General features: G+C 41.5%; 1 protein-coding gene across 3 annotated transcripts in view; it reads left to right on the plus strand.

Annotated features, from left to right (window-relative positions):
• The window catches only part of Crebbp (CREB binding lysine acetyltransferase), a 133,071-nt gene that overhangs the window by 81,102 nt on the left and 37,606 nt on the right, over nt 1–14,363 (plus strand). For 2 of the 3 annotated variants that reach the window (XM_077802982.1, XM_026385650.2), the window contains 9 exons: nt 3,215–3,457; nt 4,949–5,051; nt 5,355–5,501; nt 7,121–7,238; nt 8,091–8,262; nt 8,578–8,616; nt 10,795–10,919; nt 11,532–11,720; nt 13,363–13,779. In XM_077802982.1, coding sequence (XP_077659108.1) covers nt 3,215–3,457; nt 4,949–5,051; nt 5,355–5,501; nt 7,121–7,238; nt 8,091–8,262; nt 8,578–8,616; nt 10,795–10,919; nt 11,532–11,720; nt 13,363–13,779 — 1,553 coding nt within the window. The remainder of the gene's footprint in view (nt 1–3,214; nt 3,458–4,948; nt 5,052–5,354; nt 5,502–7,120; nt 7,239–8,090; nt 8,263–8,577; nt 8,617–10,794; nt 10,920–11,531; nt 11,721–13,362; nt 13,780–14,363) is intronic. The other variant, XM_026385651.2, reaches the window with a different exon arrangement.

Here is a 14,363-nt window from a genome sequence, read left to right on the forward strand (position 1 = left end):
TCTTTTTTTATATCATAGTTCTTTTTAAGGTTCAGCAAGAGCTGGGTGCAGAGGTATACACCTGTAATCTCAGCTACTCAGAAAGCTTGAGATAGGAGCATCATCACAGATAATGGTCAGTCTGGGCAATTTAGTGAGATCCTGTCTCCAAAAAATCAAATAAATAAATAAAATACAACTGGGGATCTAGCTCAGCATATAGTGGGTCCCCAGATTAATCTTTAATACCCCACCACCACCCTCCTAAAAAATTAGCACATCAGTTTCAGAAGCATGATGGACACGTGCTTAAAGTTTCCAGGAGTACTAGCTGTTGGACAAAATACTTCTAAAGGTATATGACTATTTCACCTACACACTTGGCAAGGTGCATCTTGGGAATTGATTCTCTTTTATAATAATAAGGTGCTTGGTGTGTATAATTGTGTCTAATGAACATTAATGAGTTTGAGATCTGACTATCCTTATTAGAAAAGTTAATAGTATGGAATGGGTAATTACCTAGATTTTATTTTTTTATTTTTTAACACACGTTTTGATTTAATTAAGTTGCTCTGATAAGTGTTTATACTTGCACTGGTAGTTGAATGACAGAATAGAATAGTGCTTATACATTAGTGGTTTGAATTTGAAAGAAAGATTTTGTGATAGTGTTTTACGATGTCAAAAAATTATGTAGTTGTATTAATTTTGTAAGCTGCTGTGGTGGGGGTGGGTGGGCAGGGTGTGACTGGAGAATTGAATCCAGGGGCACTCTACAACTGAGCTACATCCCAATCCTTTCTATTTTTTATTTTGAGGCAGGGTCTTGGCTAAGTTGCCATCACTGGCCTTGAACTGGTGTTCCCCAGTCACTGGATTATGGGTATGTGCCATCTCACCAGGCTAAGCTGTTATTTTTAACATGGCTTTGAAGTTCCAGAGTTACAACAAATAGGACTTTGGGGGTTGGGGTTGTAGCTCAGTGGTAGATTGCTTGCTCAGCCTATATAAGGCCCTGGGTTTGATCCCCAGTACCTCCAAAAGTAAAAAATAAAAGAGTTAACAGTAAATAGTATGACATAAAACTTCTGTCATGTGGTAAATACTCACCAAATGAGGACATTGGGATGGACAGATGGATAGATGGGTGGATGGATAGATGGAATTGAACCTCCAGTGACCAAGGAAATCAAAGTTTATGGTCGTCTCTCGGTTAATTTGAAAGCCTTTTGGAGTGGAGTTCCTTGTTGTTGCTTTTTTTTAATATTTATTTTTTAGTTATAGTTGGACACAATACCTTTATTTTATTTATTTTTATGTGGTGCCAAGGATCCAACCCAGGGCCTCGCACATGCTAGGCAAGCGCTCTATCGCTGAGCCACAACTCCGGCCACCAGAGTTCCTTATTTTGACATTGGCTTTTCCTTTAGTCCCTTGGGGCTAATCCACTAAGTGGGGCAACTGATCTACCTGGCACTCGTGGGACTGGTGGTGAGACAGATCCAGGTCCTGAAAATCAGGGGGTACTGAGGTGGTACCTGGATAAATGAAAACCAGAACAGAATCTTTAGGGCTCATTCCATTCCTTAATTTCAGCCACATCAGTTAAGTCTGTCAAGGGCAATAATTCTTTTTATTATTATTATTAATTTATTTAATTATTTTAATTAGATGTATATAACACAAGAATGTATTTTGATTCATTGTACACAATTGCAGCACAACTTTTCATTTCTCTAGTTGTATATGATGTAGCATCGCACCATATGTGCAGTCTTACATGCACCTAGGGTAATGATGTCCATCTCATTACACCATCTTTCCTGCCCCCATTTCCCCTTCCCACTCCCCCTTCCCACCTCTCCCTCCCCTTGGCCCCATCAAAGTTTCTCCATTTTTCCCATGCCCCCCCCTCCATTATGGATCAGCATCCACTTACCAGAGAAAACATTCAGCCTTTAGGGGCTTACTTTGCTTAGCATGATATTCTCCAATGCTACCCATTTACCTGCAGATGCCATAATTTTATTCTCTTTTAATGCTGAGTAATATTCTACAGTTTCTTTATCCATTCTTCTATTGAAGGGTTTCTGGATTGCTTCTACAGTTTAGCTATTGTGAATTGACTTGCTATAAACATTGATGTGACTGTGTTACTATAGTATGCTGATTTTAAGTCCTTTGGGTATAGACCAGGAAGTGGGATAACTGGGTGGAATGGTAGTTCCATTCCAAATTTTCTGAGGAATCTCTATACTGCTTTCCAGTTTGGTTGCACCAATTTGTGGTCCCACCAGCAATGTATGAGTGTGCCTTTCCCCCCATACCCTCGCCAACATTTATTGTTGTCTGTATTCTTGATAACTGCCATTCTGAATGGCAAGAGATGAAATCTTAGAGTTGTTTTGATTTGCATTTCTCTAATTACTAGAGATGTTGAACCTATTTTCATATATTTGTTGATTGAATGCATTTCTTCTGAGAAGTGTCTTTTTAGCTCCTTAGCCCCTTTATTGATTGGGTTGTTTTGCGGGGAGCAGTAGTTCTTGAATAGTTTCAAATAGGTAGAGAGCCCAGCATTGTGCTCTCTGCACAATTCCCACAGGAAAGGCTTATTGTTAGTTTTGTCATTGTATGAGTAAGTTTAGAGAAATTGTAATTTTGTTATTTGGAAAGTACCAGATGTTACCTCTGCTAATCTCTCTGTACCAGTGCATGGAAGCAATGAGGGATGTGGGGTGGGGGCAACAAGAAGACTCCTTTGTTGTCTCAGTGATGGCTGCCAATCCCTGTGGAATTTTGCCTGTCACACACTTGGCCACTTTCTTGAATCTTCGTATTAGGAATTACCAGATTTTAATACTGGGGTGGGCAGTGCTGGAAATTGAACCCAGGGTCTTGTGCATTTTACACAAGAGCTCTACTACTGAGCTGCACTCCCTCCTGCTAATATTTATTAAGTTATCTCTGCAATTTTTATGGTCTGTTGCTTTCTGAGATAGAAGCATAAATTTTCTTTAGCTTTTTATTCTTCAGCTACTGCCAGAATAGCTGAATAGAACAGGATTCTTACTTTCAGCACAGCTCCTTTTTCAATAGCCTTGTTTTAACACTTTATGACATGTATGTATAGTCTTTTGGTAAGATTTTATTTGCTTCTCATTAGTTTTTAAATACCATGTGGGCTTCTCCCTTTTATTTACCTTTTTTGCCTGTCTGTTTGTTGTTCTAGCCATCCTGGGGTCTCCAGCTAGTGGAATTCAAAACACAATTGGTTCTGTTGGCACAGGGCAACAAAATGCCACTTCTTTAAGTAACCCAAATCCCATAGACCCCAGCTCCATGCAGCGGGCCTATGCTGCTCTTGGACTCCCCTACATGAACCAGCCTCAGACGCAGCTGCAGCCTCAGGTTCCTGGCCAGCAACCAGCACAGCCTCCAGCCCACCAGCAGATGAGGACTCTCAACCCCCTGGGTATGTGAAGGAGCTCAAGACCTTCCTTTATTTAAATGCAGTGAATGGATGATAACTGTTATTAGAACCCAAGGCTTTTTAGTTCTTGTTTTTACTTCAGATTCAATAGTTGAAATAACAAACTTCTAAGAAAAAGCTAAGGTATCTGATGTAAGGAAGGTGTACCATGCTTGTAAAAAGAACACCATTTTCAAGTGAAGCAATGCTTTGCTGCTTGCTGTGCTGCTTCTGCCTGAATAGTTTTCATAAAGGGTGTGCCTTGTGGCTCAGGATGCAAAAATCCCACAAATCATACTTACAGTTATATCACTTAGGTGGATATTAACTTACTATGGACACTTCCTGGCACATCTTAACCATGGTTCACCCACCTCTGGAATTAACCAATCTATACTTGGACTGGTCAACAACAGGCGTCTCAGAAATTCTACTCTACCGTCAAACTTCTGACTGGATCTCCTGTTACCAGCTTCTTGTCACTCCAGCCTATGAGTTGCCAGCCTTCAGTATCTTGCTCACACATCTCCACAGTTTTTACCATTTCTGCATATTGTTTCCTTATTGTTTTTCTCCAAATGACCACAGTGCTTTTAATCTCAGGCTTAGGCTACATGAGCAGTGCTGCCTGGGAAGGCAGGCAGTTGGGCTAGCCTCTTCCCAGCAGAACAAGAGTTTTTATTTATTTGTTTGTTTGTTTTCGGTGGACACAGCATCTTTATTTTATTTTTATGTGGTGCTGAGATCGAACCCAGCGCCCCGTGCATGCCAGGCGAGCGTGCTACCGCTTGAGCCACATCCGCAGCCCCAGAACAAGAGTTTTGAGACTCAAAAAATGATTCTCCACATGACCAGTTAAAATCATCTCCTATGTTGCATTTTGGAAAACAGCTTCCTTAATGACTATCAAATATAATACTGGCCTGGAGACTAGATAAAAGACTCAAGAACAACCCAAGTTCTCTTCTGATCCCACTCCTGCAAATAGTGTAATTTTTGACAATTTTATTAACCGCTCTTCAAATTTCAACTTTTTCTTACTTTCATGTGAAGACTGAAGCTAAATTGGCCTTCTATATTTTTCTCCTATATTTAATTTGTGATTTTATTTTCTGATAATTCCCCCAAAAGAAAATGACCCAAAGATATGACTGAGTTATCTTAATTGTCTAGGGTATAACATTAATAAAACATCAAAGTTGGAGTCTGCAAATGGGCCATTTATAGTTTTTCCCTACAGCCATAGAGTGCACTTAGAACAACATCCAGCCTCCTGAATGTGTCTTATTTTGGTTACAGAGTGAGAAAATAATAGAATTTGTAGGAGTTGCTCACCATTACTGAAAATATAGCTCCCAGCGTTCCTGTCATTATATTTGTTACTGTGACTTGTGTGAATCACTTGTTGATGTGGTGACTTGTTTGTTTTTAGAACTTAGAAATGTATGTTATAATCTAGAAGTTAATTGACTTTTTTTCTCTTTGTCTTTAAAGGAAATAACCCAATGAACATTCCAGCAGGAGGAATAACAACAGATCAGCAGCCACCAAATTTGCTTTCAGAATCTGCTCTTCCAGCTTCCCTGGGGGCCACCAAGTAAGACCCAGGTTTCGGTTAGCTCTTAATCTGAAGGACAGATGGGCACGAGAGTGAGCAGGGCTCACACACAACTCTGTGGCCTTTCTCAGCATGTGGTAGAGAGGAAGATTGTTTAATGGGGTGGTGGGGGGTGAATGGCATTTTTCTCTCCCTTTAAATTTATAAATGTGGAACAGAATCAATTATGCATAAATTGAGTTTTGTTTATACATTCCTTGCTTCTCCTAACTTTAAAGTTATATTTTGCTGAGATGGAAAGCCTTTGAGTCTCTTGAATAGCTGGATGTGTGTCCTCCTTAGCCCACTGATGAATGATGGCTCAAACTCTGGCAACATCGGAAACCTCAGCACGATACCTGCAGCAGCACCTCCTTCCAGCACTGGAGTTCGGAAAGGCTGGCATGAACATGTCACTCAGGACCTTCGGAGCCATCTAGTGCATAAACTGTATGTATCCATCCGTACACCCCTGCCATGAACACCCCATTTACATTTTGTGACTGAAGGCAACATTGTAATTTTGCAGTTTCATAGATGTCTGCTTTTATTTCTTATTTTCCCATTGGTCTCAGGAGACAGAACTATAGAAGGATCACATGCTTGTTTTAAAAAGCCACCCCCTACCCAGGCTTCCTTGGGCATGCTGGGTTTCACAGATCTTTGGTCCCCAGTGAGCAGAAGCATCAGATAGCAGAGGGGCAAGAACTATAGCATGGCTTCCTTACCTCTGAGCTCTGAGGATTAGCTCAAGAGCTTCACCTTTTTTGTGGCTCAAATTAAACTTATAGCTGGGTGGAATGGCACACACGTAATCCTAGCGATTTGGGATGCTGAGGCAGGAGAATCACAGGTTCAAGGCCAGCCTCAGCAACTTAGCAAGGCCTTAATAAGCAAATTAGAGAGACCCTGTTTCAAATAAAAAGAGGAGGGACTTATCTCAGTGGTAATGTGCCCTTGAGTTTAATCCCCAGTACCAAAAAAAAAAAGGACCCCTGAGAATTGGGGGGAATTTGGACCTGCTGAGTATAGACAGCATGGTCATCCACTATCTTAAAGCTAGTTAAGTTGAAGGTGAAGTTAATGTTTTTCCTCTCTTATTTTGATCATGTTTTTTTGTAATAAATAGGTGTTAAAGCTTGGGAATTTGAAATCATGTTGTTCTTTAATATGTTTTTTATTTGTTCTAATGATTTATACATGATAGTAGAATGCATTCTGGCATATCATGCATAAATGGACTATAACTTCTCATTCTTCTAGTTGTACATGATGTAGAGTTACACAGGTTATGTAATCATTTATGCACGTAGGGTAATGATGTCTGATTCATTCAACTATCATTCCTACCCCTATGCCCCCTCCCCTGTGTCTGGTCCAAAATACCTCTATTCCCACCCCCACCTTACTGTGAATTTAGCATCCACATATCAGAGAGAGCATTGGCCTTTAGTTATTTGGGACTGACTTGAAATCATGTTATTCTTGAAATGACTCTGTACATATTTGGTGCAGCAAAATAGTGGTGTGTTTGACATGTAGGTAAGTTGAAGGTCAGGATTATTTCCCATGTTCATGTGTGAGGTGAGAGTTTGGGGTGTTTCTCAGCACTGTGTCACCCTCACAGGTAGCCCATCCTGGTTTTGTAGTTTTCATGTGATGACCCTGAAAGTAGGTTGAGGATGGGCATGCATGGTGGCACATGCATGTAATCCCAGTGACTCAGGAGGCTGAGACAGGAGGATTGCAAATTTGAAGCCAACCTTGGCAATTTAGCAAGACTCTATGTCAAAATTAAAAAATAAATAAGGGGGCTGAGGTTGTGGGTCAATGGTGGAGCACTTGCCCAACACACATGAGGCACTGGGTTCTATCCTTAGCACCACATAAAGATAAATAAATAAAGGTATTGTATCTGTCTACAACTAAAAAAAAAATTTTTTTTTTTAAATGACTCAGTGGGGGAAAAAATTGACTCAGTGGGAGAGCACTCCTGGGTTACATCCCTAGTACCATCAGGAAGGAAAAAAAAAAAAGTAGGATGTTGATAGAGTGTATTATTCTTTCAGTGTCCAAGCCATCTTCCCAACCCCTGACCCTGCAGCTCTGAAGGATCGTCGCATGGAGAACCTGGTTGCCTATGCCAAGAAAGTGGAGGGAGACATGTATGAGTCTGCTAACAGCAGGGTAGGTCACCAGGTAGTAGCCATGCCTGCATAACACCTTCGGTGGGGAGAGCTACATCTGTCTGGTTATTGTGAGGGAACTTGTGTGGGGACCCTGCGCCTTGAAGATCCAGATAAGAGATTCCTGCATGACACTCTTGTTAACTGCAAGCGGTATCTACAGGGGTTCAAGGGGTGGGTGCAATCACAGAATATCCCTTGTACATACTTTTCATAGTCGATATTCTTTATAATGCTTGTGTCATATTATTGCCTGAGTCAGTGAATACCCAAGTGGAGGCTCCATTGTACAATGACATATAACAACATTTTCTTCTGTGTCTGGGATATATTTCAAAGACTGGAATTATGTTCTCCAAAAGCTTTCACTTCAGAAATTGTATGGCAGTGACCTGTTTGATAAGTCCAATAAAATCACTAGAAATTCAGAAAAAATTTGGCCCTGTGATTTATCAGACATGTTGAACAGTTATCTTTGTCAATATACTTTAAAAATTTGGCTGGGAACTGAGTATGGTGGTGCATGCCTGTAATCCCAGCAACTCAGGAGGTTCAGGCAGGAGGATTGCAAGTTCGATGTCAACCTCTGTAGTTTAGCAAGGCCCTAATCAACTTAGGGAGACCCTGTCTCAAAAAATAAAAAGGGCTGGTGATATAGCTTAGTGGTAAAGTGCCCCTGGGTTATATCCTCAGTACCCCCTCCACCACCCCTGAACACACCAATTTTGGGTTGAGGTGTAGCTCTGTGGTACTTGTTCAGCATATACAAGACCCTGAGTTTGATCCCTGCACCAAAACAAAATAGATTGTTTATTTATTTTTATGCTTAATATTGAATGTTACTGCTTTTTAGGATGAATACTATCACTTATTAGCAGAGAAAATCTATAAGATACAAAAAGAACTCGAGGAAAAACGGAGATCGCGTTTACATAAACAAGGCATCTTGGGTAACCAGCCGGCTTTACCCACCCCTGGGGCTCAACCCCCTGTGATCCCACCGGCCCAGTCTGTGAGACCTCCAAGTAAGGACTGCATTTCCTCCCACCAGCCCTTAGCCTGTTCACTTGGCTTTTCTTCTGTGTCTGGGATATATTTCAAAGACTGGAATTATGTTCTCCAAAACTTTCACTTCAGAAATTGTATGGCAGTGGCCTGTGGGGATGTTTGAGTTTCTCTTGGGGGAGGGCTCTTTAAAGGGTGCCCTGGCATCCGAATGCAAGTGTTGTGAGACCCATTCACTATTTCTCTTAATGTTTGAAGTCCTCCATAGAAAATTCCTGACTCCTAAATCAAGGGTTATTTTAAGTAACCAGAGTTGTCTTTTTTTGCCATTATAGATGGACCCCTACCCCTGAATCGCATGCAGGTTTCTCAAGGTATTTAACTATTTGTTGCATATCATATTTTAGTTTAGCTTTTAGTAGCCACATTTTTTTTTTCTTTTCCGTTTTCTCTGTCAGTGTCTTTGTAACCTTTTCTTACTCTTTCCATTCATTTTGTTGATGAGAATTCAGTTCTACAGGTAGTGTGAATTCGTTGTGGTTGGAAGTTTGGAAATTATAGCAAAGATCTCAAAAGAGATCAAAAGTAGGATTTAGAGATCTAGGGAAAAGTGCTTGCCTAGCATGTATGAGGCACTGGGTTCAACCTCACATAAAAGTAACTAAATAAAATAAAGATCATTTATTTTATAGGATTTAGAACTTTCTTTAAATGAATGGGTGGGGGGGTTAGACATTACTCTTAGGGATAGTACAAAAAAGAAGCATTTTACATGGGGGAAGAGGCAGTTCCGAATGCCAGGAGAGCATGTGAGAGCCAGCCCTGGGATGGTGGGTACTTGCAGCAGGTCGGGTAGGGACGTGCACTGACCACTCCAGGGTGTGGGGTTTAAGGTGGGCTGGTGGATGTTGGCTCTGGGAGCCTGTGTGCAGAAAGCCCCAGCAGGTTTAGACAGTTGCATCTTTCTAAACAGTCTTATAGGCTCTTTCTCAAGTCAGGAGGATTCTGTGGTCTCTTTTTGGGAGTTCAAAGCCCAGAGTCATTTGCAAGCCTTTCAGTTCTTATTTCTCTAGGTTGTGAAATGAGGTGGTGACGTTATCTGGATTCTAAAGGAAGAGGCTTTGTTGCAGTGTTTACAGGGCAAACTACTCTCAGAGTAGTTTGGAAGAGGAGAAAGGTTGTTTAAAGCTGTGGCAATCTTACTACATACTGAAACAGACATAGGATAGAATCATCAGGGACCCATTTGTATGCACTAGATATGAAAGTGAATCAGATCAAAAAGTTAAAAATTAGAGCTTAGAAAATTGGAAGCTCTATGTGCTGTCTTGGGATGCTCTGGCCTTTGGTCTGCATGCTTTGAATATGATGGTACAGCTTGTTGGTCAAAATTAAAAAATAAATAAGGGGGCTGAGGTTGTGGGTCAGTGGTGGAGCACTTGCCCAGCACACATGAGGCACTGGTTAAAGGTTACTGAGAAAGACATTTTCTAGGTGAGCACCCACTGGCCTCCCTACCAGCACACCCAGATCTTTGGAAATGTGGATTTTTTTAGAGGTTGTTTCTTCGTACCGACCATTTTTTCTCTCTCTCTCTCTCTCTCTCTCTCTCTCTCTCTCTCTCTCTCTCTCTCTCTCTCTCTCTCATTTCTGTCAAGGAAGGGATTTTTTAATTTATTTTTTTATTTTATTATTATTTTTTTTAATGATAGGCTCCTTTAGAATTCCTCATGGGCCTTGATGGCATTTTTGGGGTAGTTGCTGAAGATAGTGTACAAGACACAGATGTTCTTGATCCTGTCATGGCTATACCAGTGTCAAGGCAGTGCCTACAGAAAGTCCTCCAAGGTTTCTTTTAGATCCCATTGTTTGGTGGAAGATCTCTTGAGCTGACCTTTACTTAGAACTCACAATTTGCAGAATTTTGTCGGAAATTAGTAAGAACTAGCCACTGTGGTCTGGAGATACTTGCTGCCTAATGAAGTCTTTGTCAGTGGCTTGGAGTTTCTGAAAACTGACAGAGCCTTGGTATAAGACCTGCTGGCCCTTGGGCACTTCCTGAACACTAAAAGTGCTTATAAAGTATTGAAACAGTGCTTTTAGTCTTAGTGTAGATTCTAACAATAAATGTAAACCCAGCCAAGAAGCTTGAAATCCTGGGAAGATGGGAGCCAGCTGCTCCAAGTGATGTCAGGTGAGGCTATACTCAGATGCTGGCCCTGGATTCAGGAAATGTTCCCTACATAGATGGATTCCTTTGCGGTGCCCCCTCACCTGCTTTTTTGCTTTGTGCACATCAGCTCTTGTTTGTTCCTTTACCTAGCCTTCTATTCTCATCTCCTGTTCTGCCCAGCTCTCCCTACCATCGCACTCTCTCATGCCACATGTGTGCCATTTTCCCTAAGTGTAGAGAAATCGCTTGCTTAACTGTCTTCTCTGGTTAGCTGAGTGAGTTCTTCTTGGTTGTCTTATGTTGTCTATGTGTTCTATTTTCTTTACTTGAAAAGTTGTAATTCTGTTTTCTTGAGAGTGCATTGTGGGTGTGTTTACAGGGATGAATTCATTTAACCCAATGTCTTTGGGGAGTGTCCAGTTGCCACAAGCACCCATGGGTCCACGTGCAGCTTCCCCAATGAACCACTCTGTCCAGATGAACAGCATGGCCTCAGTTCCAGGGGTGAGTGCTTCTCCCCTCCTCTCAACCCTTGTCTCTTTAGGAATGCTGTCTGAGTAGGGAATTCTAAGTGTCATTTGAGAACATGGTGGGACCTGTTCCTTGGAGTTTGGGTTATTCTTTACTTTGTACATCTCTGTCTCTTTTAAAATCTTTGTTATGACATTGAAGATTATTTGGTTGTTACTTATTTTTATTGGAATAACATTCATAGAAATACCTGGTTTTGTAAGAAGGAAGGTGCTCTGAAAGTGAGCAGGCAGCCATCCTCAGATAGGTGGCCAGACAGAGATTGCCAGTGTCTGTTGACTTGAGCTTGCTCTCCTGAGGCTGCTCTCTAAACATTTTACTGAACTAATAAAAGGCATGTTTGAGCTTGGCATGCTATTGATTGCTGCTCGTAGGACAATTTGAAGTTGGCTCATTTGAGAGACTACTTGAGAAGGCGAGGAAAAGTGCCTGTGAACTAGGAGGGTTCCTAGTGGCAGTCTCCAGGACTGAAGCTATGTGCTCTGCACTCTGTAAGCCCTTGGTTCTCTGGTTGCTTTGTTTGTCTGGAAAACTGTGTTCCATACCGTCTGCATTACAGCTCTCTGAATGATTATTATCTTATAGATGGCCATTTCTCCTTCCCGGATGCCTCAGCCCCCCAACATGATGGGTGCACACGCCAACAACATGATGGCCCAGGCACCCACTCAGAACCAGTTTCTGCCACAAAACCAGTTCCCATCATCCAGTGGGGCCATGAGTGTAAACAGTGTGGGCATGGGGCAGCCAGCTGCCCAGACAGCCGTGTCACAGGTATGTTTACTATGGGGACCTTGGCTGCTGACATCCATATAGCTCCAGCTTCCCTGCAGTGTGAAGCAGTCTTATTTAATGGAAATTCAAATTCTAGAATATTAGTTTTCATGTATCAGCATCTCTTCATTTTTTCCTTGTTTATCCAGTAATTTTTAATTTATTTGGAATTCCTCTTGTCCTTTCTTGGTGAACTTCATGCAAATAGTAGATTGGAGTGTGATTTTTTGGCTTATGTGTTTTATGTTTTGATCTTTGAGTTTGGGGTGGTTTTCTTGGTTTTGTTAATTTGTTTTGTGGTTTTTAAAATCTAAGATTAACATGTGATCCTGAGAGATATTGGGGTTTTTTAAAGGGATGAGTTTACTTTTAGTGATTTAGTTTATGTATCTTGCTGCCTCTCTCTCACTGCCTGGGGGATGTCAAGCTAACAGAATCATTGGAGTAGCTCACTTCTTGCTGAACATGTTTTTAATTATTCAATCTAAAGCTGAAGACAACTATTTTCTTTTTACTGCTTCCTCTCCCCCTTTTGCTAATTGTAGTGCATCAGATTACTACTGTATACAAAACTTGGATGTGTTTAAACAGGTCAAATCTTTCCTAAAAGATAAAATTCACATCTTATTTTTTTTAATATGAAGTAATGTTGAATGAGTCTTTGAATACAGTAGATATATTTACTATATAATGACCATTTTTAAAAATTTTCATAACATCTTATTGCTCTGGAATAGAGGTCAATAAACCTGTGTACAGAGCCAGAGAGTGAATATTTTCATCTTTCTAGTTTTAATTATTTATCTGTGCTGTTGTAGTGAAGCAGCTTCCATAAAAAAAGCACATAAATGAACAATTGTGGTTCTTTCTATTAAAAAATGACTTACAGGAACAAGCAGTCAACTGCATTTGGGCTAACCTCTGCTCTAGAACAGTGATTAGATTTCTTTCTCCCTTTCCTTTCCTTTCCTTTCCTTTCCTTTCCTTTCCTTTCCTTTCCTTTCCTTTCCTTTCCTTTCCTTTTCCTTTTCCTTTTCCTTTTCCTTTTCCTTTTCCGTTCCTTTCCTTTCCTTTCCTTTCCTTTCCTTTCCTTTCCTTCCTTTTCCTTTTCCCTTTCCCTTTCCCTTTCCCTTTCCCTTTCCCTTTCCCTTTCCCTTTCCTTTCCTTTCCTTTCCTCCCCCCTTCCCCCTTCCCCCTTCCCCCTTCCCTTCTTCTTCCCTTCTTCTTTCCTTCTTCTTTCCTTCATCTACAAATAATTCTGATGTGTCTCCTGGGTTGAGGAGTTGAGAGCCGCTACACAGAAGTTTTAGTGTTTAAATAACTCACTTTTTTAAAAAAAGAGGATTAACTTTTCCATGTCCTAGGCTATGAGTAGATGTTAAGGGGCATGAAACTAATAAACTGAGTGATTGTATGTATGTTTGTTTAAGCCAAAAATTTTACAGTATGAGAAACATTCATAGCATTAATTTTATTTGAAAGGACACATGACTATAAGTATACAACTTGATGAATTTTTACAAATGGAACATTCCTATGAAGCTTGCAGGCCTTGTTAAGAAACCATGATTAAATTTTTATATAAGCGATTTTTCAGTCTCTTGTCCCATTGGTTTTAACATTCTCTGTCTATTTGTTTTAGGGCCAGGTGCCTGGTGCTGCTATCCCTAATGCTCTGAACATGCTGGGGCCCCAGGCCAACCAGCTGCCTTGCCCACCAGTGACTCAGTCACCGTTGCACCCGACGCCCCCTCCTGCGTCCACAGCTGCTGGCATGCCATCTCTTCAGCACCCGACGCCACCTGGGATGACGCCTCCCCAGCCAGCAGCTCCCACTCAGCCATCCACTCCCGCGTCATCTTCTGGGCAGACTCCCACCCCAACTCCTGGCTCAGTACCCAGTGCTGCCCAAACCCAAAGCACCCCCACAGTCCAGGCAGCAGCCCAGGCCCAGGTGACCCCACAGCCTCAGACCCCAGTTCAGCCCCCATCTGTGGCCACCCCTCAGTCATCGCAGCAGCAACCAACACCTGTGCATGCTCAGCCACCTGGCACTCCGGTGAGCCTCTCTAATCTGTTGTCTTAAGGCCAAGAATCTTAGAAGATACTCTCCCATAAGAATTTTCTGTCATGAAGTTGCTACTCCATCTTGGTGCAGTACCAGAAAGCACCTGTACCCCAATGGAACTGTCACAAGCTGTGCTTTGTTTCCGGCATTGGCACCAAACGCTGTGTATGCAGAACAAGACTTATGTTTCCCCCCGTAATTAAAGGAGTTTGCAGAAATCATTAATGATTGAGATCCTATACCCAGGTGATATGTAGAATCTTTAAACTATACATAGATCCAGAGTGTTTCCCCTTATCTGTCCTAGATTACTGTCTTTTGAGTTGTTATAGTTTTTCTGCTGTTCTGAGGATTTGATAAGCAAATCATGCTCCTAATTTTATGACCTTGCATCCTCCCATCAAATTTTTTTCAGTCTAGTGAAGGGCTTTTCTTTTTCATAACAAAGTGGCAGAGCCAGACTTGTACCTCTTATGGCTCAGAATTTCCCATTCATCTGCAGAGGGTCTGCCTGCTGCGTCCCAGGCCTCAGAAAATGCCAATTCAGGTACCCTTCTAGGCAGGGCTGCCTCCGC

Source organism: Urocitellus parryii, chromosome 9 (genome assembly GCF_045843805.1).
Source record: "Urocitellus parryii isolate mUroPar1 chromosome 9, mUroPar1.hap1, whole genome shotgun sequence".
NCBI classification, from domain to species: domain Eukaryota; kingdom Metazoa; phylum Chordata; class Mammalia; order Rodentia; family Sciuridae; genus Urocitellus; species Urocitellus parryii.